The sequence below is a fragment of the Eumetopias jubatus genome, unplaced genomic scaffold (genome assembly GCF_037043125.1).
Source record: "Eumetopias jubatus isolate StellerSeaLion01/CBP00866 unplaced genomic scaffold, mEumJub1_p1.0 scaffold_10, whole genome shotgun sequence".
NCBI lineage: Eukaryota > Metazoa > Chordata > Mammalia > Carnivora > Otariidae > Eumetopias > Eumetopias jubatus.
Window position 1 is genome coordinate 64,674,234 of NW_028274816.1, and position 27,179 is coordinate 64,701,412.

General features: G+C 51.4%; 1 protein-coding gene and 1 long non-coding RNA gene across 2 annotated transcripts; both read left to right on the forward strand.

Moving 5' to 3' along the window:
• The first annotated feature begins 8,380 nt into the window (after nucleotides 1-8,380).
• On the forward strand, nucleotides 8,381-9,774 carry LOC114200967 (uncharacterized). The gene is made up of 3 exons (XR_003607556.1): nucleotides 8,381-8,461; nucleotides 9,287-9,381; nucleotides 9,518-9,774. It is a non-coding gene; the product is annotated as an uncharacterized LOC114200967 (long non-coding RNA).
• A 1,333-nt stretch (nucleotides 9,775-11,107) lies between these two features.
• ZSCAN1 (zinc finger and SCAN domain containing 1) lies at nucleotides 11,108-26,740 on the forward strand. Its single transcript, XM_028093380.1, has 5 exons — nucleotides 11,108-11,574; nucleotides 18,869-18,957; nucleotides 25,311-25,422; nucleotides 25,634-25,708; nucleotides 25,941-26,740. Exons 1-5 carry the CDS (start codon nucleotides 11,205-11,207, stop codon nucleotides 26,738-26,740), a joined length of 1,446 nt encoding a protein of 481 aa, XP_027949181.1. The 5' UTR covers nucleotides 11,108-11,204.
• The last annotated feature ends 439 nt before the right edge of the window (nucleotides 26,741-27,179 follow it).

A 27,179-nucleotide genomic window follows, 5' to 3' on the forward strand; every position in this document is an offset into this window, starting at 1 on the left:
TGCTCACCTCCCCCTCCACAACCTCCCCTCGGACAGCCAGTGGGTCTACTCAGGACTTGCAAAGGGATTGTCTGACTCCCTGAGCCCACTTCCCATCTCTGGGCAAGAGTCGTGGGAAGGGGGGCGCCTGGGTGGCTCAGTCATTAAGCGTCTGCCTTCGGCTCAGGTCATGATCCCAGGGTCCTGGGATCGAGCCCCGCATCGGGCTCCCTGCTCAGCGGGGAGTCTGCTTCTCCCTCTCCCTTTGCCCCTCGCCCTGCTCATGCTCGCATTCTCTCTCTCTCAAAAAAATAAAGAAAATCTTTAAAAATAAATAATTTTTTTTTTTTTTTAAAAGGAGGAAAGGGCCCACAGAAGTCATAGTGCAGCTGATGCCAGGAACTGGGGCCGTTCACTCCCTTCCTCAGCCTCCTCATTAGCCCCAGTGGAGTCCAAACCGCTCTGGACGTACTCAGCCGGGCCTCCGCCAGCTTGCGACCCTGCGTCCCCACGCTGCCTCTGCCCTAGCCATGTGGCTGCTCTTGCCCGTGCTCTCTGAAGAGCCCCGTCTCCGTCCTGCCTTCCAGCCTTGGGCAGAGTGAGCGGCCTGCTCCCAGCCCTTCCCTAAATCGTCCACAATGGACTCTGTCACCTGCCACAGCGTTAAGTGACGCACTCCATCCCTGTGCCCTGCAGGGCATGGGCCGTGTCCCCAGTACTCACTTCCCAGAAGGGGTGCTCCCGGCCCCTCAGACTCCCGTTTCCAGAGCAGAACCCCACTAGCCCGCCACCCTGCTGTTCCCCACTGGCCCTGGCTCCTGCAGGGCCACATGTACCCTATGGTGGCCTCCCAGACCACTCCAAGAACAGATGGACAGGGTACAGATGGGGTGCAGGTGAGCAGAGAATTCAGGGACACCGGGGCCTGGCTGCTGAGCTGTGGAAGGAGGACCCTGCAAGGCCAGCAGGAGGCGCAGTGACTGCAGCTGACAGGGTCTGCCCCAGACCACCAGGCCTGGCAAGCCCTGCAAGATCTGGGAGGTACCTCGAGACCTTGGGCATGGCTAGGGCCAGCGTGGGGTGCGGTGCGTGGGGCCCGACCTGGACCTGCCCTGAGGCCATCAGGCCCTGCAAGCCCCACAGATTCCAGGAGACGCCAGGCTGGCTAGGGCCTGCAGGTGTGGGCCCTTTGGGTCCTTACCCAGACCAGCCCCGAGCCTCCAGACCCAGCCAGTGCTGAAGGTTCCAGGAGATGTTGGAGGACCAGGGTGGGCATGATGCTGGGTTTGTGGGGCCTGACCCAGACTGACCTCAGTCCATAAGCTCCAGCAAGCCCTGCAGGGTCCAGGAGAAGCTAAAGGGCCAGTATGCTGTGCTGTGGGGCCTGACTTGGACCTACCCCCATTTTCCAGGCCCAGCCAGCCCTGCAGGCCCCAGAAGACACTGAGGTGGTGAGGGCTGGCACAGTGTTAGTGTATGGGGCCTCAGCTGGACCAGTCTCCAGCCTCTGGGCCCACCTGGTCCTGCACGATCTGGGGGTGACCGAGGCCAGCATGCACTGGGCTGCGGTGCCTGACCCTGATCTGCCCCAGCCACTCAGCCCAGCAATTCCTGCAGGGCCCGGGAGATGTGGGGCCTGACCTAGGCCTGCAGGCTCAGGGTGTCTGGGTCCTGACCTAGACCTGCCCTGGACCTGGCCCAGACCACCCGGCCCAGAAAGCCTGGTGAGGTTCTGGATACTCCTGGGGTCACCTGGTCCAGCATGGTGTGGGGTGTGTGGTGCCTGACTCAGACCAGCCCTGGCTCTGCCCCAGGCCACCAGTTCCAGCAAGCCCTGCAGGGTCCGGGAATCACTGGGGGTGGCCAATGATGTGGAAAACAAAGGCAAAAGAAAAATTATTAAATTTCCTTACTATCTACAGCCCACTGACAAGTCCTTGAAACAGGCAGAGTGACATTCCTCTAGGGACTCAACTGCCTCGAGGTTAATACTTTGCTAAGGGCCAAAGGCAATCCTAGCCTGACCCCCCGCCCCACCCAGGACCCCATAAGTCTACTTTAATGTACAAAAATTCCTTTGGAAACTTCCTTTACTCTACCCCGCAAGATACACTTTGGCGATCATCCCCCAAGCATATGACCCACCGATATACATCTGAAGGGTCTCATGACCCAGGTTTTATTAGACGGTAATAAATGACCCTTTCCCAACAACAGCTAGCCCCCTCAGGGTCCTGGAAACCTTGCTTCCAAGTTCCTTAGAGACTCACACTATCCCTAACCCCCTTTCAACTTCAAAGTATATCATCAGCCACTCCTCACGACCCCAGTGCAGCTCTTTCTGCCCACGGGTCCTATCCCCATGCTTTCATAAAACCACCTTTTTGCACCAAAGACATCTCAAGAATTCTTTCTTGGCCGTCAGCTTCGAACCCTAACGTCTTTCCTACATCAGCCAGGGCCTGGTGGAGGGCGGCGCGGGTGTAGGAGGCTGACCCCGACCTGTCCCAATTCGCTGGGCCTAGCGAGCCTTTCATGGTCCCAGAGTAAGTCGCTCAGGAGGGCTACTATGTTAGTGGGTGTTTGGCCCTCTGTCTCCCAGAGGATGGCTTCCATCTTCCCTAGTGTTCACTGGGAGTGACATGGAGAGGGCTCAGCACAGACGCTGGCCTGGCTTAGCCCCAGCTGGCCAGAGAGATGCCGGGCTTCCCGCACTCCTCATCTTGGGCCAAGATGTTCACACAGGGCCACCCAAAGTGGACCTCTAGCTGGGCCGCGGGAGCACATGAGGCCACTGGCCGGGGTCTGAAGGAAGGACAGGAACTGGGTCTTGTCGCCAAGGCTGGCAGGGCTGTGTAAGTGACTGACCTGGGCAGGGAGGGAAGGAGTGGGAACGAGGGAAGCGTGGAGTGGGGGCTCGGGCACAGGCTGCTTCTCGGGTTTACATGAGCCAGGACAGAGCTCGGGGACTGACCCACCCAAGCTCCGCCACATTCCATGGACACCCTCAGTCCTGGGCCAGTGGCGGGGTGGCAGGCCCCCTACCTATCAAAGTCTGGGACACGGTCACCTTGTAATGGCACTCCACCTGGTCTAAAGGGTTAACTTGCTTCAAGCTTATGCACCTCTCGCTTGCTGACCTAAGTCCCTTGCTCTGTAGCAGAACTAATGTACTTTCCTTGAGATTTGTAGACCACTGGTCTCGAGAAGGGAAGGACCAAACTTTCCAAGAAGATGAGGCCAAACCACATTCAAAAACAGCTGCCACTGAAACCAGCAAGTTTGTTCAGAATCATGTCACCAAACAAGGAACCGACTAACCCCATGGGCACCAGCTTCTCAGGCACATAGTGCCCCACCCCCCAGTCCCATGACTTACCCTTTAAAACTCTCCATTTCACCTGGACAGGGAAGATGGCCTTTGAGACGTCTGTTTGCCATCTTCCCAGGTTACTGGCTTTCTGGATAAAGCAACTTTTCCTTTCCCAGCATCACTTGTCTTGGAGTATTGATTTTTGAGTGGCACGCAGTGGGACCTGACTTCGAACCGGTGCTCTGGTAACAATCTATCAAGAAACATCCAAGTGCTGAGCCCAAAGCACCTCTTACGTTAACAGGGGACCCCGTGGAGGCACAGGTGCAGGGGTGGGAGGTCATGGCTAACACCCCCAGGGTGATGAAGTTTCTCGGTCTGCACTTTGCGTGGCGAGGTCTATGCACTGGGGGCACCATGGGATCATTAAAAACCTGTGATGCTTGAATCAGCCTCACTCTCCAGGTACATAAATCCTTGCCATGTGTTCATTCCATCTTTGTATGAGAGTTATGTTTTAATAAACCTTTTATTTATTTATTTATTTTAAAGATTTTATTTATTTGACAGAGAGGGAGAGAGGCAGGAGAGAGGGAACACAAGCAGGGGGAGTAGGAGAGGGAGAAGCAGGCTTCCCACAGAGCAGGGAGCCCAATGCGGGGCTCGATCCCAGGACCCTGGGATCATGACCTGAGCCGAAGGCAGACGCTTAATGACTGAGCCACCCAGGTGCCCCATTTTATAAACCTTTTAAATGTTGCTGAGAGTTATGGAGGTCCCCAACCAGGATGCCCAGGGGGACCCTCCAGCCTATGCGCACTTCATGGGCCAGTTAAGCTCAGACCCATACTTTTTTTGGCTCCTGGAATGAAACCCAGGGAGCATCTGAACTTTGTCTTCATTCCTCTGTCTCCCTCTTTTTTTCTCCCCTCCTTCTGTGTTTTATGTTTCCGTTTCTCGGCCAGCCTGGGCTCTGACAGATCTGATAGATTATTCTTCACTGGCGGTGGCAATGCTCTGGCACCTGATTATGTGGTGTGAGCGAGAGGTGCCTTTTGAGAGTTGGGCTGCAGGGCTTGTGTCTGCGCTTTCTCTGGACCCATGGTTGGGGCACAGAACGCAGCCGCTCACTCCTGGGTGTTCATGATGGAGGAAAGCCCTTAATGCTCCTTGTCTACTTACAGAACATTCTCCATTCTGCCAGAGGGTAGTAATAAAACAGGTGATAGGGGTGTCTGGGTACCTTCAGCTCGGGTCATGATCCCAGGGTCCTGGGATCAAGCCCGACATCCGGCTCCCCGCTTGGCAGGAAGCCTGCTTCTTCCTCTCACACACCCCCTGCTTTGTTCCCTCTCTTGCTGTCTGTCAAATAGATAAATAAGATCTTTAAAAAAATAGGTGATAAATACAGCAGACTGTGTTAATGTAAAGGTGCTCTGGTCTCAGTGGCTGAGCTAATACGCCGCCTTCTCCATCAACTCCTGAAGGCAAAAGCCGAGAGTGACCTGGAAAACCCACCAGGAATTCAGTTTCCCTGTGTATTCTGGGCCCTCCATGCAACCCTTACTTGCCCTTGATCTGGTCTCCTCCACAAGAGACTTCCTTGTGTAGAGAAAAGTCAATAAAACAAGTCAACACAAAAATCATCTAAAAAGTAAAAGGTGCCAGGAAGAACTAAGCAGAGGGGACTTGAGAGAGCTCTCTGGGGCTGCTTTAGCTGAGGTGGTCAGGGAATCCTCTCTGAGGAGCTGATGTTAGAGCGGAGGCCCCATCTGCCATTTGGGGGAAGGATGTTCTAGACAAGGCAAAGACTCATCCATGTTGTGATTCCGGATCCATGAACTACATCCTGAAGGCAAAATACGGCCTACTTTGATAAATAATGTTTTATTGGAGGGGTGCCTGGCTGGCTGGCTCAGTCAGTAGAGCATGCAACTCTCAATCTCAGGGTCATGAGTTCAATCCCACAGAAAGAAAAAAAGTTTTACTGGAACACAGCCAACCCTGTCTTTCTGAAAATTGTTTATGACTGCTTTTGTGCTACAACAGCACAACTGAGTAGCTGTGATAGAGACCATATGGCCAACAAAACTAAAAATATTCACTATTTGGCCCTTCGCAGAAAAAGTGTTCTGGCCTCTATTGTAGATGACGTTTTTTCACTGGTGTAGAATATCCCACTATGTGAATAGAGCACAACACACCCCTCCTTCTCCAATGCGTGTTTGGCTTTTCTGATAGTGGTGCCTGAGCATCCCTAAGTTGGGAGACGCTAAGTCCCGGGGTGTGCAGATGGTCAGCTGAACTAGAAGATGCCAAATGTTCTCCAAAACTCAAATACCCTCAAATATTTCCCACAAAAAGTTTTAATATTTTGTGTTTGGCTTCAAGTCCCAGATTCATCTGGAGATGGTTTTTGGGTGTGATATGGCCACACCAGATCTTCCTACAACCCAAACAGTTCTGCTTGTTTTTAATGATATTTTTTATTGATGTATAATAATTCACACAGCATAAAACTCAACCATTTAAAGTGTGTAGTTCAGTGCTTTTTAGTATATTCACAGGGTTTTGCAACTATCACCACTAATTCCAGAACATTTTCATTACCCTAAAAAGAAACCCCATGCCTATTGCTGCATTCTGCACTCCTCCTCCTTCCAACCCCTGGCGATCACAACAGTACAGCCTCTAGCTAACTTACTTAATGATGTACCTCAGTGTCATTTGGGACAAAAGTTTCTGCTGCTTACAGAAATGTTTGGAAACCTGTGTCTGGTAGCAGACTGCCTCCCAGTGGATCTAGCATTCAAGCTGCCTAATGATGATGATGCCTCTCACTCTGGCTCTAGAAACAAACTAAGTGAATGTTCTCTCACAGGCAATTTCCTGAGGTGCGTTGCAGAGTTATAAGGGCATAGATAAGTCCAAAGGTTCAGGCCAATTTCAACTACCAAGAAAATGAGCCAGGGAACTCATGTCACTATAAGTGCATAACTTGCAAGAAGGAGAATAATAAGCCCTCAGCACTTGGATTTTATTGTCCCATCTGTGGCTTCTGCACACAGCAAGCACCTGCTTGGATACAACACTCCAGGGACCAGCGTCCAGCAGGAGATGAGAGAGAGGCACAGCCCTGACCACACAGCTAAGTAGCCCCTCTTGTCACTCCTGAGACTTTGTATTTCCGTGCCTAGTTTTATTTTTTCTAAGGCACTCACACTTCCAGCAGGCTTCTGCTTTCCCTGTTTACTGGGGCATAAACTGGGGGCCCTCCAAGGTCAAAGCCACGTCAGTCCTGCTCCCTGATGTGCTCCCCTCACTCCCCACCCAAACAGCACATGGTAGGCACCGCTGTCCAGAGGATAAATGGCATTCAGTCCAAAGCTCCTGGAGGTGGGGTTCCCATCTCCTTTGTTAGGTCCCGGATCCCACTCACATCCTCCCGCTACTGCATCTCAGCACTGGGCAGCGACAGCCACCCTGCGCCCAGTCCCAGAGCTGTGAAACCCCCTTGAATCACTACCTTCCCCCAATCTGAATTTCAAATAAATAATAACTTTTTAGTATAAGTATATTCCAAAAATACTACTGGAATGTGCTTATACCAAAATATAGCATTAGTATTTAGAAGAGTACTTGGTATTAGAATTTGGTTTAAATATGTCCCAAATAGGGGTGCCTGGGTGGCTCAGTCGTTAAGCGTCTGCCTTGGCGCAGCTCAGGTCATGAATCCAGGAACGAACCCCGCACCGGGTCCCTGCTCGGCGGGAAGCCTGCTTCTCCCTCTCCCGCTCCCCCTGCTTGTGTTCCCTCTCTCGCTGTGTCTCTCTCTGTCCAATAAATAAAATCTTTAAAAAATATATATATATGTCCCAAATATACTATTGGAACAAATAATAATAAGAAACACTGTTCGTAATTAACATAGTATTTACTATTAGTATTTAGTATATCCAAAGTATACTATTGGGACTTCTTTATACTAAAAAATTATTTGGGGCGCCTGGGTGGCTCAGTCGTTAAGCATCTGCCTTCCGCTCAGGTCATGAGGGTCCTGGGATCAAGCCCTGCGTCAAGGTCTCTGCTCCGCGGGAAGCCTGCTTCTCCCTCTCCCACTCCCCCTGCTTGTGTTCCCTCTCTCGCTGTGTCTCTCTGTCCAATAAATAAAATCTTTAAATAAAAATAAAAAATTAAAAAAAATAAAAATAAAAAAATTATTCATCTGAAATTCAAATTTAACTAGGACTTGTCCTATATTTTTATTTGCTAAATTTGGCAGTCCTAGTCTGACACAGACATAATCAAAAATTAGTTATACGAAATATAGTATTAGTAAAAAGATGTTAAAATATAATAAACATGGGACACACTTATACTAAAAAAGTATTTATTGTTTACCTGGAATTTAAATTCAGGTGGGCATCCTGCATTTTTATTTACTAAACCTGGCAACCCTACCGTGGGACATAGCTACACTGAAAATTCCGTATACTACTATATATTTCTAGGTTTTAAAAATACACTAAAAGTGAAACCCTAATACTAAAAACCTCGTTGTTACCTGACATTTGAGGCTAACTGTGCCTCCTGTATTACTTCTTTGCGAAATCTGGCAATCCTATACTGGCACATATTCTACTAAAACAGACTTGTATTTTCTAAAACTATCTTAACATACTAAATGTGAGACACTCCTATAGGAAAGCAAACAAACAAAAAACCACGTTGATCAAACGGAATCTCTGGCTCGCCGTCCCGCCTGGACACCGCCGTGAGAGCGCCTAACCGCCTCGCTCAGGCAGCCCCGCCCATCCTCCTACCCACCCCCCGCCCTCACCTCACTCAGACGCGGCGTGCCCCGTTGCCATGGCGACCGGATACGTCCTGGGTAACTCTGGGGCACCGCGGGGGCGAAGAAGCCCGTTCCGGGCGGCTTCCGATTGGCCCGCGCAGCCCAGCGCGTTACTACCCCGTCCCCCGCCGGGGAGTCCCGCGGCGGGGGACGCTCGGGGACGACTCTGCGCGCCTCTCCGGGCCAATGGCGGCCGCCCGCGGCGCGCGGGGTTCTGGGAGTTGTAGTCCGCGCGGCGGCGGCGGCTCGGCTCGCTCGGAAGCCGAGGCGCCGCCATGACGGAGCGGCCCTGGCCGGAGCGGAGCCCGCGCGCGGTGAGTCCGCCGCGGCCCGTCCGGCCGTCCCGCCGCCTGTCCCTCGTCCGTCAGTGCGCCCGCCGGGCTGCCTGCCCGCGGGAAGGGGCCGGAGTCGGCGGGCGCTGGCCGGGGTCGCGTTAGAGGAAGCGCGGGTGGAGACGAGTCCGAGCTCGGGCGGGAGGCGCAGCCCGAGGCCGGCGGCGGGGCCGAGCCGGGCCGGGGAAGCCGTCGCGGGGCCCCGGGGATGAGGGAGACGGGCGCGCCTCGCGGGCCACGCGGGGGGGGGGGGTGCGAGGTGGAGGTGGGCAGGGGGCCGGGGCGCAGCGTTGCGCCCAGCCCCGGCCCAGGTCGCGTCTCCCCTCCCCATCAGCCGGGGCGGAGAGCCCCTCCACCCGCGTTTGTCCACTCCGGACCCCACTCGGCCCGGCCCAAGCCCTCCCTCCCCCCACCAGCCAGCCGCCCAGAAGCTGACACTGTCAGCGGCAGATCTCGGTGCCCACCGCAGGTAAGCCTGGCCTGTCCATGTGGCTCTGAGCCCTGCGAGTGACACTCGGAGACCCCCTAGCATCAATCCAGGTTACCCTCAGAGTGGACCTCCAAGACCCCAGGGCCGCGGTACTCCCCGTGCAGACCTCAAGCCCCGCCCCCACATCAGTGTAAGACCCCCGCTTCTTCCAGGGCCTCTGCTCAGCCCGGGTCTCCCGTTGGTCCCAGACCCCCGCGTGAGGTCACCACCCCCCCCACGGGCCGCAGACACGCGCCCGTAGGCCTTAGGTGCTGTCGGCGAGGAGCCCCGCTTTGCCCCCTCCCGATCCCCCACCAACTCCGCTTCTCCCTACGTAGACTCCATCCCAGGACCCTGGAGGGTGCTGAGGGGCTGCGGTTCTTCGCCCTGGAGAATCTGCCCGGGGCGCACTTCCCTGCCACCGGAGAGAAGGGTAAGGTCCGAGATCCCAGAGCAGAAGCACTGCTTGAACCTGTGAAGCTGCGAGACGGGCCCTTTTCCTTTTTCAAAAATACACATATGAAAGCGTTACTACAGCATAAGAGTGTTTTTGCCTGTGGTCTCAGCAGGGGTGACGGAGGTTGTAAACGCGCAGTCAGGCTGCGGCGGCGGCAAGAAGCAGGCTCGAAGACGGCTGGCAGGGCACAGCCCTCGTGAGTCGCCCTCCCTGCGTTTGTACACCTCTCCTTCCTGATTGTAAAACCCACACACGTGCTCATGAAAAGTGCTCCAGAGGATCAAGAAGGAAAAAGTCACATGGAATACTCCTCCACTTTTCACTTGTCATAAGCATTTCCCATGTCATTAAAAATCCTTCCTAAATGTTTTTGTTCTTTTTTTTTTTTTCTTCATGATGAAGGTCAAACATCAATATACCATTTGGGGGAGATTAAGGAAGTATGAAGAACATAGCATTTGGCTGGCCGCCCTTGGGCCTTTCCCAGCGGCCCTTTTTGGGACCCTCATACATCATTTTACATCCCACTTTCCCCTGTACCTCATATCATCTGTATGTCACGTCTGCTTCCCTTGAGCATGTTATGTTCCCGTGCGTTTTGCAGTCGTAAATTCTCCGCCCTGTGATGGGAGGGTAGTTGATCTCACCAGGCTGGACTGTTGGGCACTTTTGTTGTGATTCTTGGTGCCTAAATCTTTGTCCCAATTTCAGATAAATTCCACAGCATGCGAACTTCCAGAATGGTCTTGATATACAAGCTGCCATAGTGCTTTCCAGAAAGGTCGTGCCAGTTTGTACTTTGACCATTGGATCAGCACACGGGACAAGTGTTTAAAAAAAAAAAAAAAATCTCATTTTTATTTTTACAACTTTGTTTTCTTCAGTTATATGTTCACTATGGGAAGCTTGGAAAATGCACAAAATGCTATTTTTTCACTGCCCTTCCCACTTTCCCTCTGTTTTTAAAGTCTCTTTCCCCCCTTGTCCTCCTCACCGCCTCCTCCCTCAGCCTTAACTTAGTACAAAAGGCAAGACAGCAGAGGCAGGGCAGGAGGCCTCTGTTGTGCTATTACATGGCATATCTGGCTGTTTCCATTTAAAGGGAATTTAAAGTCCAGTTCCTTATTTCAAGTGCTCAGGAGCCACATACTAGCTGGTGGCTACCATGCGGGATGGCACAGATGGAGACCATTTCCAACCCCGCAGGAAGTTCTGGGGGGCAGTGCTGGCTACTCCCAGGGCAGGAATCCAGTTCTCCTAGAGGCTCAGTAAACCATGTGTTGAATGACTAAATGAGTGAAGGAGGCAGATGTATGCTAAGTTAAGGAAATGAGATATGTTCACAATGAGGTAAGATTCGTGAAGACAGCACAATGAAGATGAGAAAAGGGTGATGGCGTGAGCCAGCGCATGGTGACATCCTGCGGTGGCGACAGGTGGGCTGGGATGAACATGAGAGTCGTGTGGGTGGGAACAGCAGGTACAAAGGTCCTGGGGTGACCAGTGCCTTGTTTTCAACACGATGTAACCCATGAGGGTCATATGGAAGGAGATTAGGTCAGAATGAGATGGGGAGGGCTCAGGTCAGTTCCTTGGGAACTAGAGGTCAGGGCAAGGAGGGGGGGAGTGAGGGGAGTCCTGAGCAAGGTGGTGGCCACCCTCTGATGTGGCCACTTTGCGCCTGCCCCTCTCTGCAGGCCCCCGACTGCTGACTGCATCCGCCTGCTGCCACCTGGGTTTGTCTGGAGCTGCTGGGACTGTCCTGGGATCCAGCCTGCTTGCCCCCTGAGGCCGGAGAGATGCTCCCGTTGGCCAAAGCCCTCGCCTCCCCCAGGAATCCCCAGACCCCGGCCCTGGGGGAGCAGGACGGGGCTCCTCAGCCGGCCAGCCCTGGGGATACTGAGGCCTGGCGCCTGCGTTTCCGACAGTTCCAGTACCGCGTGGCAGGCGGGCCACACCGTGCACTGGGTCAGCTCTGGATGCTGTGCCGTCAGTGGCTGCGGCCCGAGGCGCACTCCAAGGAGCAGATGCTGGAGCTGCTGGTGCTGGAGCAGTTCCTGGGCGCGCTGCCCAGCAAGATGAGGACCTGGGTGCAGTCGCAGGGTCCCCGAACCTGCAGGGAGGCCGCTACCCTGGTGGAGGACCTCACACAGATGTCGCAGCAGGAAGGTGAGGGGACGGGCCTCATCCCTAAGAGCGAGTGGCTGCCGGGGGGAGCAGGTGCCGGGTTTGGGTTCTGGCCAATGTCTCCGTGGCCCGGTGCCCAAGGATCGCGCTTCTTTTTCCTTTCGGACTCAGAGTGTCGCATCCGCCCAGCACTGCTCCCACCCACCCCCCACCGGCTCCTGTCCCGTTCCCTCTCCCGACCAGCAGCGCCCCAGGCCATCCGAGCAAACCCCCTGCCTGCACATGTCCTGCCAGTGCACATTGTCCTATCACACACCTGTGTTTTTCTTTGTTTTACATAAATGTCATTGTGCTGCACGCCTCTGTCTGCCTCACTTCTCTCGCTCAGTCGGTAATTGAGGATTTCTCCATTTTACCATGTGTCCATCTGGCCTGTGGCTTTGCATCTGTCTGCTCTCCCTCAGGAGGACCCCGGGTCTCAGCTCACACGAGGTGCTGTGAACCATGCCCCCCCACCCCCTACCCCAGTCCTGTCCGGGGGTCCCGGAGGTTACTAGTCCTCCCCTGCGTCCAGTCCATGGGGCGCAGACCCGTCCCAGAGGCCCAACAGCTGGTTATGGAGACTGACGCCTAGGTCCACAGTTGTCACAGAACGAGTGTTGGAAAGAGCTCAGCAGACAGAGGGGTCTCAGGTAGCTGCAAGGTCTGCAGATGAATCTGAACACCCCCTCTCTCCCTCAGCTCCCCTTTCCCCTGCAGGGGCTTTGTCCCTGTGACCCTGTGTAGAATTGCCATCCTCCCAAGCCCCAGTTCCGAGGAATGGGGCTCCCTCTTTCCTAGTAATGTCAACAGAAGTGCAGACCCCATCACATCTGGAGGCGGTCAACCCTCAGGGCCTGGCACAGGTGCTGTGATCAGGGTATCTTCAGGCCCTAGGTTCAGAAAAACCTTGAAATCTACAGAAAACAGGGTTCCCAGGTCTCCACACTGCCCGCAGGAAGCAGGCTAACATGCTCGGGAAGGTTTTGCATGTCGCATTTTGCAGAGGCAAGAGCATGGTCCAAGTTGGAAGGCACTGATTGGCGTCATGGAGTCTTGTTCCCAGGTTCCTGTGGAGTCATGAAGACGTGCAAGGCAGATAAAGTGGCCCTTGGAACTCACTGTTCCAGGAACCAAGGGGCCAGAAAGCTTTTGTGTCTGGCCCTAGGTGGACCCATACAGCCCCCAGGGCCTCAAGCTTAGGAGGCCCAGGCTGGTGTTAATGCTTTGCTGTCACCATCTTGAGGTTCCCTATCATTTTTCAGCAAGGGGGTCGCGTACATATTTTGCATGGGGCCAGGTTGTGGTCCTATGGACAGGGAGGTAGTTGGAGTAGCAGGTGGCCGGGCCTGATAAGGCATCTCTACCTGCATGTGAATGCCTGGAAGTCCCCAGGGACACAGGCAGGAGGCATCTGCATGCTGCTGCCTCAAGATTGGGCTTTATTCCTTGGGAAAGGAAGCTCGCGGCAGCGGGTGTAGAATGAGAAGGGGCAGGATGAGATGTGCACTGAGGGAAGGGAGCCTAGGGGCTGGCTGGGGCAGGGCTGCGGGTGGGGTGCCTGAAGCCCAGATGGAATCCAGCAGGAGCCTGGCTCTCCTCTTTCCTGTGGGTGGCCCTCTCCAGTCACCGTGGTTCAAGTGCAGGGTGAAGAGAGACTCAATATTTCCATGTGAAGTCCCTGATGGCTGGTGTCTGGAAAAATAACAGAACAAGTCTCTCCCCACCTTAGTCCATGGTGTGTATCCCTCCCTCTGGCCCAGCGGTACACCTGGATGCAGAGGAGTGTCATGCCCATTACAGCCTATTTATTGATATTGATGCTCTCGGGCACAAGAAGGAGAGCATTGGGAGAGAGAGCCTGCACCTGGGGCCCTGCCTTTATTGGGGGGAGGCTGTCTAGGGTCTCAGAGGTATAGTCTTTACTGGCTAATTTAAAGCAGAAGAGTGGGAATTAGGATGTGAGTAGGGGGAAGTGAGTCACCCAAACTGTCAGTTATCGAGACCACCCAAGGCCTTCTGAATGAGGGACCTCCATGAGTGGGGGCAGCCCAATTCCTTATCTGGTTTTTTGCTAGTAGCTTTGTCATACAGCTGCAAATATGTTTATTCCAGATGGAGGTCTCTGAAATGGATGCCTCAGCAATCAAAAGTTTAATGTCAGGCCCAGCTCCGTGCTCTCCCCACACCCATCATCCTACCCTCTGTCCACACAGCAGCAGAGGGAGTGATCAGCTCCTCCCATGTCAGCCCGGCAGTGGGGCTGACCCCAGATCCCTGTCCTGGCTGTGTGCCTTGATCATCTGCCTTTAGGGCCTCACCTCCCTATAATAGCCCTGAAGCCTTGACTCTCACTGGATCCAGGGGTAGCCAGCTCATCATCTAGGCCTGGCTCAGACATCCATCCCTCTGAGAGGCTACCACGCAGGACCTCACTCATGTTCTCAAGGGTCCTCACCTCTCTGTGACTTTATAGGGTTTATCCTTTCCCTGTGTGTCTGTTCTCTGTCCTAGTTTATGTGAGCTTCGTGAGATCAAGGGCTCTGCATGCACCTTCAGGTGGTTTCTGGACAGTGGACAGTACCAGACACTTAGTGGGTGCAAGCCAATACAGGAGGGGGAGGTGCGGGTGAACAGAAACAGCAGGAAGAACCAAGGATGGGCATTTGGCAAGTAGCAGGCACTGTTGGGTATACTGTACAAAGTAAGGGTCCAACTTTGTTCTTTTGCATGTGGATTACCAGTTGTCCCAGCACCACTGTTGAAAAGACTCTTCTTTCCCCTACTGAATGGTTCTGGTACATTTGTGAAAAACCAATTGGCCAAAGATATGTGGGCTTAGTTCTGGACTCTCAATTCCTTTCAATTCTATGTCCAACTTTATGCCAGCACTGTACCTCTGTAGTAAGTTTTTTTGAAATCAGGAGATATGTGTCTTCCAACACTGTCCTATTTTAGGACCGTTTTGGCTATTCTGGGTCCCTCGGAATTTCATATACATTTTAGAAGCAACTTTTCCATTTCTGCAAAAAGAAGAAAAAAAGACTGTTGGGGTTTTGATAGGTATTGCATTGGACCTGTAGATCACTAAGTAGTGTTGCCATCTTAACGGTATTAAGTCTTCCAATCCATGTGTTTATTAATAATAATAATTAATAATGATGTTACTTATTTAGATTTTCTTTAATTCCTTTCAGTAGTAGTTTTCCAGTTTTCAGTGTAGAAGTCTTGTATCTCCCAGGCTAAATTTATTCCTAAGTATTTTATTCTTTTTGATTCTATAAGTAGAATTGATTCTTTTTGTTGCACATGAAATCTTCTGAGTTTCCTTTTTGGGTTGTTCATTGATGTTTTATAGAAACAACTAATTTTTATATGTTGATATTGTATCCTGTAACTTTGCTGAATTCACTTATTAGCTCTTGCCATCTGTGAATAGAGATAGTTTTTCTTCTTCCTTTCCAATGTATTTATTTTTTAAGAGATTTTATTTTATTTTTATTTTTTTAAGATTTTTTTATTTATTTGACAGAGAGAGACAGCAAGAGAGGGATTACAAGCAGGGGGAGTGGGAGAGGGAGAAGCAGGCTTCCCGCTGAGCAGGGAGCCTGATGTGGGGCTCGATCCCAGGACCCTGGGATCATGACCTGAGCCAAAGGCAGACACTTAATGACTGAGCCACCCAGGTGCCCTAAGAGATTTTATTTTTAAGTAATCTCTACCCCCAATGTGGGGCTTGAACTCACAACCCTGAGATCAAGAGTTGCATGCTCTATTGACTGAGCCAGCCAGGTGCCCCTTCCTTTCCAATTTAGATGACTTTTCCCCCCTTTTCTTGCCTAATTGCTCTGGCTAGAACTTCCAGTACAATGTTGAATAGAAGTGGTAACAGCAAACATCCTTGCCTTGTTCTTGATTGGGGGGAAGCTTTCATTCCCTCATAATTACGATGTTTTTATCATTAGAGGGTACTGGATTATATCAAATGCTTTTTCTGCATCAACTGAGATGATCATGTGGTCTACTAATATGGTGCATTATATAGCTTGATTTTGATGTATTGAACCACATAACAGTTTGATTATAGTGTGTCTCAGTGTGGATCTCTTTGAGTTTATCCTATTTGGAGTTTGTTCAGCTTCTTTGAATGTACAGATTCGAGTATTTTATCTATTTTAGGAAGTTTCCCGCCATTGTTTTTTCAACTATTTTGTCTCTCTGTCTTCCTCTAGGATTCCTGTTATGTGTCTGTTAGTATGTTTTATGGCGTCCCACGAGTCCCTCAGTCCCTGTTCATTCTTCTTCTGCTCCTCAGACTGTACAATTTTAATCGATCTATCTTCAAGTTTACTGGTCCTTTTCTCTGCCAGCTTAAATCTGAGGTTGAATCCCCCTAGCAAATTTTTCATTTTAGTGATTGTACTTCTCTGCTCCAGAATTTCTGTTCAGCTCCTTTATATAATTTCTCCTTATTGATATCCTTTATTTGCTGAGAACATCATTCTCCTGATTTTTGATAGTTCTTTGTTCATGGATTCCTTTAGCTCTTTGAGGGTATTTAAGACAGTTGATTTAAAATCTTTGTCTAGTAAGTCCAATGTCTGGGCTTCTTCAGGGACAGTTTCTGCTAATTTCTTTTTATTCCTGTGAATGAGATATACTTTCTTGGGTCTTTGCATGCTTCTTAATTTGTTGTTGGGAACTGGGCATTTTCAATATTTGATAATATAATGTGATAACTCTGGAGATCAGATTCTCTTCCCTCCCCAGGTGTTGGGAGCCTGATGCAGGGCTTAATCCCAGGACCTTGGGATCATGACTTGGGCCAAAGGCAAATCCTTGACTGACTGAGCCACTCAGGTGCCCTATTTTGGAAACTTTTCTAGACTATTTTTGTAAATGCTACATTCTTTATTGTGTGTGCTCACTAAAGTTTCTGTTTCGTTAATTTAGTGTTTGGCCAGAAATGTGACAGAAATTTCCTTAAATGACTGGAGCTAACAAAACAAAACCCTCCTGGTTTTTGTAGGAGCTAACAAAACAAAACCCTCCTGGTTTTTGTAGGTAGGCTCTGAGTTGAGGTACTCCTTCAATGCTTAGTTTCTCCATTTACAACTCTCCTGAGCCTTGACTTCCTGGTTACATGGGGCCTAAAGATCAATCAGAGATGAAGGCTTGGGATCTTCTCATGTTTTCTACCATGTGTTTAGTCCTGATCATATGCATGGCCTGCTAGACTCTCTGGTAAAGCCTTTATTCCCACATGTACCTTTTTCTCCAGCCTGTAGTTTCCCAGGCTTTTTTGGTCTCTCTGCTGTTTGCTCCATCTGTCATCCCTGCTACAGGTGGCTGTGGCTAGTATATGCCTTCAAATGCTTTTGACAAATGCTGTTCAGGAGGCCACTCCAGTCCTGAGGGTTCTGAGAGGGCATAACGAAGGTAAACCCCTGAACTAATCCTTCAGGGAGTCACCAGACAGGTCACCAGACAAACATACAAATGCAATGCTTTGGGAACAAGATCTGTCCTGTCCCCTGTGGCTTCAGGAAGCCACACCAATAACATGGACTGCCATTCACACAGCCCCTCCTAGCTGCAGCATGGGGTTGGTAGGCGGGTAAGTAAAAATGCCATAACACCTTCTAGTTGAAATTTAATAGCTTCTTTCTATTAAGCATTCCCTCATCCTTGTTTTGTTTTGTTTTGTTTTAAATCAGATTCAAGTTCCCAAAAAGTTAACTCTGAAAGCTTTTGCTGGCTTAATTGTTGCTTCAGGGGAGGGACTGATTTTGGGAGCTCCCTATTCTGCGACGTTTTGGCAATGCTTTGCCATTTGGCAAAGCAAACTTTCTGTTTGCTTTTTAAAAATAATGTTATTGAAACATAATTCCCATACCAAATAATTCACCCATTTAAAAAAATGCAATTCAGTGATTTTGAGTATTTTTACAGAGTTGTGCAACCATCATCACCATCTAATTTCAGGACATCTTATTCACCCCAAAAGGAAACCTCAGATCATTAGCAGTCACTCCCCATTCTTCTCTCCCCCCAGGCCCTGGCCATCACTAATCTACTTTTTTGTCTTTATGGATTTGCCTGTTCTGTACATTTCATATAAATGAAATCATATAATATGTGGCCCTTTGTGTCTGGCTTCTTTTACTTAGCATAAGGTTTTCAGGGTTCATCCATGTTGTAAAATATATCAGTACTTCATTCTTTTTATGGCTGAATAATATTCCATGGGATGGATATACACTGTTTCTTCATTCATCATTTGATGGACATTTGGGTTGTTTCTACTTTTTGGCTATGATGAACAATGCTGCTATGAACATTCACATACAGCTATTTGTGTGGACATGTTTTCATTTCTCTTGGGAACACACCTAAGGAGGGGAAGTATGGGGTCATATGGTAACTCTATGTATAACTTTTTGAGGAACTGCCAAATTGCCTTCCAAAGCAACTGTTTGCTTTTTATAGAACACATTTTCAGCCTACAAAACTGTATGAAAAGTACTATAGTGAACACCCATGTAACGGCCATGAAGCCATCTCAGAGCCTAACCTCCTGAAAGGCAGCTTAGGTTGTTATTTAAAGAAATGACACATTGTGGAGTTCACTAGGTCCACAGTGCAGGTCTCCTCCACATTCCTCTTGCCCCGCTCACCCTGCTGTCCCAGAGCGGGGCAAGGCCTTGAGTTTCTCATTGCATGTGCATGTTTGTACTTCTTCTTCTTATTTTGTATCCATAACAGTGTATGGCTCTGTTTCCCGTGTCCTAAACCTATAAATGGTGTCCTTCCATAACCGTTATCCTGCCCTGGTTTTTGTCCCCCTACAATGTGTTTTGTGGTAGATCCATGGGCCCCTGCTTCAACTATCTTTGCTACCTGACTACATTCTACCTCAGTAGGGTTCCAGTTGTGGGATGAGGCCCCCGTCCAGGCTTTCCATGTTAGTCAGTACTGCAGGAAATGTCCTCATGGGCCTCTCAGGGGCACACATGGGCATGGAGTGTTGGGTGAGAAGACCCGTCCTCAGCTGCTTCTCATGTCACTGGGGCCTCATGACTGGCAGCCCTAGAAAGGTCTGGAGCAGGGGGTGGGGCTGTAGGTAGAAGCTTGTTGGAAGGATAAAGGCAGTGGCATATATTGCTCTTGCCCTGGCCTCCCTGGGGTCTTCAGAGATGCTCATGGGATTGGTTGCCCCCCCCCCCAGTGCAGGAAATATGGGGATTTAGGGGCTCTGGGTCACGCAGGCCTCTCACCATCCCTTTCTCCCGCCCAGTTCTGGTATCTCTCAACGACCACCAGGATAAGAGCATCAGCGAGGAGGAAGACGGGAAGAGCCCGAGGTCCCAGAAAGACCCATCCCAGGTGAGCCCAGGGCCCCTGGCTCCATGCTCCTACATTCCTGGGGCACCATGAGCATCACTGCTGTGACAGGCTGAAGGATATCCCACCCAAGCTCTGTGCAAGGCTGTCCCAACACTCCCAGGAAGCCTGAACTCCACACCTCTAACCTGTGCCACAAATCCCAAAACTTGCTGTAGCTCAGTGCTGGGCAAAATACAGCTACTAGGTTGTGCTCTGCTGCAGACCATCTTCATCCCCCTCCACTGGGGGGGCAGGCCCTCTGCTCGTTCTTTACCAGGCACCAGCCAGATGCTGAGGTCCCCAACCTCGTGTATAATCCACAACTACATGCTGGGTATATTGAAAGATTTCTGGTGCTGCCCCTCCAAGTGCTGCCACGTAGGAGCTTGGGTGCCCTCGCCCAGATGCCGTCCATAGTATCTGTAGTAGTCGGGTATGAACCCGAGAAGCCTGTGGATTCTTGGAGGGGCTGGGAAAGACTCCAAGAGGGCATCCCCGACAGCAAGACCTATTCTTGCAAAGGCCCCAAGTGGGAGGGGACCATGGTGTATGTCAGGGACCAAGGGAAACTTGGTGTGGCTGGAGCTCATGGAGTGATGGGGACAGGCCCCCAGCAGGCACTACAGTGAGTAAAACAGTGGGGGCCAGACGATGTCGATTTGATAACAGGCAAAACACAAAAGAAACAAAAACCAGACCACATTCCCTTCCCTCGGGCGTCAGGCAGATTCACGGCACCTTGCTCGCACCTCCTGTGGCCTCTGTGACCTCACCCTTCTTCAGACCACAGGCCCTTCTGTCTCCCACTGATTTGCCACTCTCTCAAATGTTAACCCCCAATGCCAAGGCCCTGTCAGGACCTGCATCCCCGGCACACGACTGTCAGTCTGGGTGTCCTTGAGACACCCTACCTCTCTCTCCTATGGGGGTCGTGTGGCCTCCCTCAGTCACGACCAATACCACCATCTCCCCTCCCAAGCCCCTCCACGCCATTCACAAGCAACCTCAGAGAATCTTTGGCTTCCTTTCGTCTTCTATGTCCACGCTCAGAGAGAAAAAGAACAGGAGTCATGTGCTTCCCTTTTAAAAATGGGAATGTTACAAGGAGCACACGGAAAGATGCTGAAGATCACTAGCCATCAGGGAAATGCAAATTAAAACCATGATGAGGTATCACTACACACCTACTGGAATGGCTAAAAGTAGAAAGAGGGGCAGCAGCAAGTGCTGGCGAGGGTGCGGAGCACCTGGAACTGTTTCATTGCTGGTAGGCAGGCGAAGGGGTAAAACCGATCTGGAAGACGGTTTGGTTGTTTCTTACAAAGTTAAGTGTACACGTGACACATGACCCAGCAATCCCCCTCCTGGGATTGGGTGTTTAGCCAGATGAAACGAAAACTTATGTTCCTACAAAAACCTGGACACAAATATTCACAGCAGCTTTGTTTGTAATAGCCCCAAACTGGAAACAACCCACATGTGCATGTGATTGGATAAACATTCATTTATCCTGCACACCATGGAAAACTACCCAGCAATATAATGGAAGAAACTCTTGATTCACACACAACTTGGATGGATCTGAAGGGCACCATGCTGTCAAAACAGTTAATCTCAAAAGGTACATACTATGAAATCCCATTTATATGACATTCTTGAAAAGACAAAATGATAGCCACAGAGAACAGATCAGTGGTTGCCAGGCAGGAGTTCTGGGTGGAGGGAAAATGTGACTATGCAGGGGTAGCATGTGGGAGGTTTCTCTGGGTGGTGGAACCTTCTGGTCGTGATTGTGGTGGTAGTTTCACGAATCTATATATGTGTTAAAATTAACAGGCCTGTACATGTACACACACACACACACACACACACACAATGGATTTTATATTATGAAGTAAAATTAAGAAAAATTAAGTTAAAGGAACCATTAAAAAATGATATTTCCCATTAAGCCAAAGTCCAGTCCTTTCTGTGTTCCCAGAGACCACCCCCTCTTATGATGCTGGGGTCTAGTATCATATTGAGGTTTTTTGATTTGCATGCCTGGTTTTTTGAAGGACCCACTAGTCTGAATCTTGTTTCTTCTCTGGCTCCTATGTTCTGCCTGGAGACCATTTTCATTCTTTAGTTAGTAACAACAGAAAAAAGACATCTGAACAAAAACATGAGACAAAAGACGAATAATGCACCCAGTGCTCTGCAGAAGAGCTCAGCCCACCAAAGAAACACCTGTGTACCTCTGTAGACATCAGCAGCAGATCATCCCCACCCTTGAATTCACCTGCATGAATCTCTATCTCTGACCTGCTATGGCTGGGGAAGAAGAAAGGAGTTATTCTTAATTGTCTTGTTCTAGGCTTGCAGGAGGAAATATCTTCTTATAAAACTTTTTCAAACACACACCATGTGGTAGGCTGAAAAATGCCTCCACCAACCCCTTTTGCCCCACCAAATGTCCATGTCCCCATCCCCTGGAACCTGGGAATGCTACCCTAGGTGGCAAAGGGGACTTTTTGCAGGTGTCATTAAGGTAGGACCGTGAGAAAAGGAGATTACCCTGGATTATCTGATTGGATTCTAAATGTAATCACCAGTGTCCTTATAAGAGGGAGGCAGAGGGAGGTTTAACTACAGAAGACAGGACCGTGACCTGAGCACAGAGGTAGTGAAGATGGAGTAAGGTCCACAAGGCAGAGAATGTGCGTGTCTAGAAGCTGAGAAAAGGCCAGGAAACAGACTCTCCCCTGGAGGCTTCAGAAGAAATGAGCCTTGGCAGACACTAACTTTAGCCCGGAGAAACTGATTTCAGACTTCTGGCCTTCAGAGCTGTAAGAGAAATTTGTGTTGTTTTCGGCCACTAAGCTTGTCATGGTTTGTTACAGCAGCCATGGGAAACGAACACACACTACATACACCCAAGTAGAGAGAATAGAGTAATGGACCCAGGGTTGTATTCGGACTTACGTGGGCCCTAAGAATTTTTGTCCGATAAGAGTCATATCAAAGTTATACTCATGAGCTTCCACAAAATAGTAAAAGTTATATTTTACGACCATTTGGTACAAAGATGAATACATTCCAGGCTGGAGTAGTCACTATATTCATTTTTTTTTTTTCTGACTGATTTTAAAAGACATTAAAACATATTGCAAGAAACTCGTTTCTCCAAAAAGTTTCATGGGCCCTGGGCTGTTTCTGGCACGTGGTGGAGAAGTCAGCCCCAGATGGGCCACAATGCCTGACACATGGCCAGATGTGTTGATGGAAACCCCTTTTCCATCCTGGATTCTCCCCTGGGAAATCACAGACATGCTCACACCCCATCTCCACACTCCCTACAAGTAGGGCCTGGGCTTCAAGGACTCTTTTTCCTCAACTGAATCTATAATATCTTTTTTAGTTTTGTATTGAGATATAAATGATGTATAATATTATGTTAGTATCATGTGTACAGCAATGATTGGATATGCATATATTTTGTGAAATGATCAGCTACAGTAAATCTAATTTAACATCTACCACCACAAAAAGTTACAAATATTTTTTCTTGTGATGAGAACTTTTAAGATTTGCTCTCTTAGCAACTTTTAAACATACAATACAGTATTATTAACTATAGTCTCCATGCTGTACATTATGGGCCCAGGACTTACTTGTTTTAAAACTGGAAGTTTGTACCTTTTGACCCCCTTCATCTATTATATTCCCCCCCACACACACCCACACACTCCTGGCAAAGCATCCAGACTCTTCTTTTTTTAGACATACACCCAGCTCCAACTGCCTCAACTAAAACCATTAACAGTAATCCCTCAACAGCAGTAAATAGCTGGTTGGCATTCACATTTCCCATTGTTCTTATTTTCTTTTTCTTGGCTGCTTAGACAACAGATTTGGGCCCCACATCCCACTCATTGCCCCTCACTGTCCGTGGAATGATCAGAGCCCCGGTCAACAGGACTCTGGGGACATTTTTTGTGTTTGGAGCTATAGAGCAGGCTCAGAAATGTCCTGGTATTCTGTGCGTGGCCCATGTGTGTTTGTCAGTGTCTTCACAGGTCTCTGGATGGTGGCCCACACTTCCAAGTCAGGGGAACTAACATGCCCTAACATGCTCCCCCCACACATACACACACACACACACACACACACACACACACACACACACACACACACACAGGTCCTGAGCCTTCTCTCAACCCCTCATCATCCATGGTCATGGTCTCAGGCCACTGAGGAGGAGGCGGGACTCTCAGCAGCTGAAGGTCTTAGGTGGTCAGGTCCCAGAAAGAGAGAGGGACTCCTGCCTACCCCCTTGCAGATGGCGGCCCCTCTGGTGACTGTTAGAGAATTCAGTAGATGTTTGTTTGACACTGAAAACTAGTATTTAGTAAGAAACAGAAAATCAATAATTCAGCCAAACACACCAACCACATATTCCCAGCCTGAAAGTGAAGAATCTCATACCTTAATTCTCTCCCACGGCACCCCATCCCCAGCTCCCTCCCTCCCTCAGTCCCTAGTGCCTAGCAGTCCTAGCCTGGGTCCTTGGGGGGCCCTAAATCCCCACACCTGTATCCGAGGTGGGTGACAGCAGCAGAAAGCAGAGACCAACCCAAGACAGGCCTTTCTGACATGCGCTTGACCTCCTGGTTGACTCTCACTTCTTGTTTTCCCAGCACACTTGAATATTGTCCATTTGTATTGAGGGGTGTCATTGTGTTCTTCCTCTAGCCACAAACCCTGAATGACCCAGCCACCACAGTGGAGGCCGGTCAAGCCCTTGCCAGGTGCCTGGCTCTGAGCACGTTGTGCAGACATCCCCTTTCAGGCCCAGAGAGGGAAAGCCCCTTGCCCAGGGCCACACAGCAAGTAGGGCTAGCCTGGATGCAAAGCCAGGGCCGTACATTTCAGATCCTCACTCCTCAGCAGCAAGCTCTGAGACCCCACTTTGTGTGGGATTTGTGTGCCTGTCGGTGGGATGGGTGACAGGAATGCTTTGGTGACAGGTGAGACGCGGAGTCCTATTGCTGCTCATCACCCTCTGGGGGACTTGTTCTCAGGGACAGTGCAGCTACTAGGGGCAGGTCAGAACCCCACAGGTGATACTGACCTCAGTCCTCACATAGGGCCGGGTGCTCTGTTTAATGCTATGCTGTTGCCGTGAACATCAGTGGTTTTCAAGCGAGGGTGTACTATTCGGGGTTTTCCACGGAAACAAAACCAGTAGGATTTATATAGACATAGAGAGAGATGTATTAAAAGGAACTAACTCACACGATTATGGAGGCCAAGGAGTCCCCGATTCGCTATCTGCAAGCTGGAGACACCAGAAAGCCATCTCCAGGGCAGGGAACTTCATCTCAAGCCCAAAGGTCTAAAGACCACAGGAGTCTCAGTCTGAGTCCAAAGCCCAAGAATCGAGGAGGGGTTCAATGTCTTAGGGCTGAAGGTGGCTGTCCCAGCTCAAGCAGAGAGCACAAATGCACCCTTCTGCCTTTGTGTTCAACTTGGGCCCTCAACGGCTTGGGTGATGCCCACCCACATTGGTGAGGATGATCTTTATTCAGACTGCCAGTACAAAAGCTAGTCTTCCCTGGAGACACCCCCACAGATACGAGAAATGATACTTTACCAACTATTGGGCCATCCCTTAGCTGATTGACTCCTAGAACTAACCATCACAAAGGGGCCTTGCGTTTTCATTTTGCACAGGGAGACCCTCGAATTATGTCTCCAGTCCTAGTAACAGTCCTCTGGGAATGTGCGTTTGGGGTGTTAAAATTAAATACAAAATGGAGAACAGACTTGAACATTCCATGAGCAGACAAAACCACTTACCGCATAAGTGAGACTTAATTTCGTGTGTTCTGCAAAACAAGCAAAACATAACCTGGGCCACCTCGTGCAAATACCTCTGATGATCAGTAAAGAAACTTGTCATCTTCCCAAACACGGTATAAGATAATCCCTTTGAGCCAGCCCCTGCTGTCTGGAAATCCCTTTGTAATAACCATCATCAAGAAGGTTAAACGACCTCCTCATTTTCACTGTACAAGCCTCCAGGCTTCATATCAGTCTTGGATTTCAAAGCTCCCAGTTCGTAGACTATTTTTATTTGCACAATAAACTCTTACTAAATACTGTTTATTGGTTTGGTGGCTTTTTTTTTTTTTTGGCACCTTTTTGGGGAGGAGGGAGCGGTGGCTTTAGTTTTACTATTCTTGGGGTTTTGAAAGGAGGCAATACTGTCCCTCTGCTGTGGTGGCACTGGGCAGATGGCTCTCTGGTGGCTGCTCCAAGCCCTGGCGGCATGGGGCAGTTGCTGAGCAGGACTGTGTTTGCCATTCCAGGCATCGGAGCTGGGGCTCCCCCAGGAGGGCGAGTGGCTGCAGCCTGCCCAGCCCCAGCGGAGTCCCCACACCAGGGCGGGGGCCGAGGCATCCTGCACCCTGGGCTCACTCGGTGAGTGTTTGGGTCCTACGGCAATCCTGAGGGCTGGGAACCGATTTAAAGTCTGGCAAGGGTTTGACTATGCTGATGGCAGTGTTGGGGGGCTTTGGTGATGAACTCTATACCTTCCCCCAGAAATTGTGCACACCAGGAGTGGGGACTGATATCGCGCCCCACCCCCGCCCCCACAACAGCCACTCAAACGTTTCCACCCCTTGACCAGGGCTTCAGCCTCCTAGCATGAAGGCAGACAGACTGAAGATGCTGCAGCATGGGGTGCCCTCAGCAGCCTGCCCAGGTGAGGACAAGGGGGCCCAGGGCCATGGGATCTGCCCCCCAACCCCACCTATCCCTTTATCTTAAGAAAGGAAAGGACTGAGGGCACTAAGGCCCTGCTGAGTACAGGTTACGGGCTGCCTGCTCTTCTCAGCAGTCCCTGGCGGGGAAGGAGGGCAGGGAGGTTCCCAGAGTGTGGCCTCCAGCCCCTGCTCCTTCGCTAACAATTAACCCTTTTCCCTCACCCTCCCCAGGCCTGGGCTGCTCGCCTCTGAAGCCTAGTATCTGGGATGAACCTCCCTGTGGGCAGGTTGGGGACAGAGCCCTGAGGAACAGACACTCCCTCCCCAGGCTGGCCCAGGACGCTCCCCAGGCAGAAGGGGGTACCTGGCAGGCAGGGGCTGCCCCCAGGGACGCTGTGCTTCAGGGCACTGGAGGCCAAGGGCCTGCTCCCGAGGGGCCCCTGCACCCGAGCCCGCAGCCCGGCCTGGTTGCAGACCCCACCCTCCCAAGCGCTCAGAGCAGCGGTCCCCCAAAGAGACCTGCGGACAGCGATGCCCACCTGCCCTTACTCAAAGACACCAAAGCCTCCCCTGAAGAGGCGGCTCAACCGGCTGCTGCCCCCTCCTCGGGGCGCTCGGCGGCGACCCAAGTCCCCCCAGGGGCGCGGCCCTTCGCGTGTGCTGAGTGCGGGGAGGTCTTCACCTGGGTCACCCACTTCATCGAGCACCAGAAGCGCCACCTGGAAGAGGGGCCCTTCTCGTGCCCCGAGTGCGGCAAGGCCTTTCTGCACGCCTCCGTCCTGGAGGAGCATCGGAAGATCCACCTGCTGCAGCCGCTGCGCAAGAGGCCCCGGCGGGGCGGGGGCGAGGGGCCAGGGGAGGCCGGCCCGTTGGAAGCGGCGGATGGAGGCCCCCGCGCCCAGGATGCGGATGGAGACCGGCGCGGGGAGCCCTCCGGCCGCGAGCGGCCCTTCGAGTGCGGCGTCTGCGGGAAGGCCTTCCCCTGGATGGTCCACCTCCTCGACCACCAGAAACTGCACGCCACGCAGTGAGCGGACGCGGGCCCCGGGTGACAGCGACCCCCGGCGGACTCGTCCTGCAGGCGACCCGGGACCCGCCACCCCCGCCGCGTCCCCCCCCCCCGGTGACAGCGACCCTCGGAGGGCTCGTCCTGCAGGCGACCCGGGACCCGCCACCCCCGCCGCGTCCCCCCCCGGCGACAGCGACCCTCGGAGGGCTCGTCCTGCAGGCGACCCGGGACCCGCCACCCCCGCCGCGTCCCCCCCGGTGACAGCGACCCCCGGCGGACTCGTCCTGTGGGGCGACCCGGGACCTGCCGCGTCTCCCGGGCGTCGCCGCGCCTGCCACTTACCCCGGGTGACAGCGACCCTCGGCAGACTCCCCCTGTGGGGCGACCCGGGACCCGCCGCCTTCCCCGGGTGTCTCCGCGCCCCCGCCGCGTTCCCGAGTGACAGCGACCCCCGAAGGGCT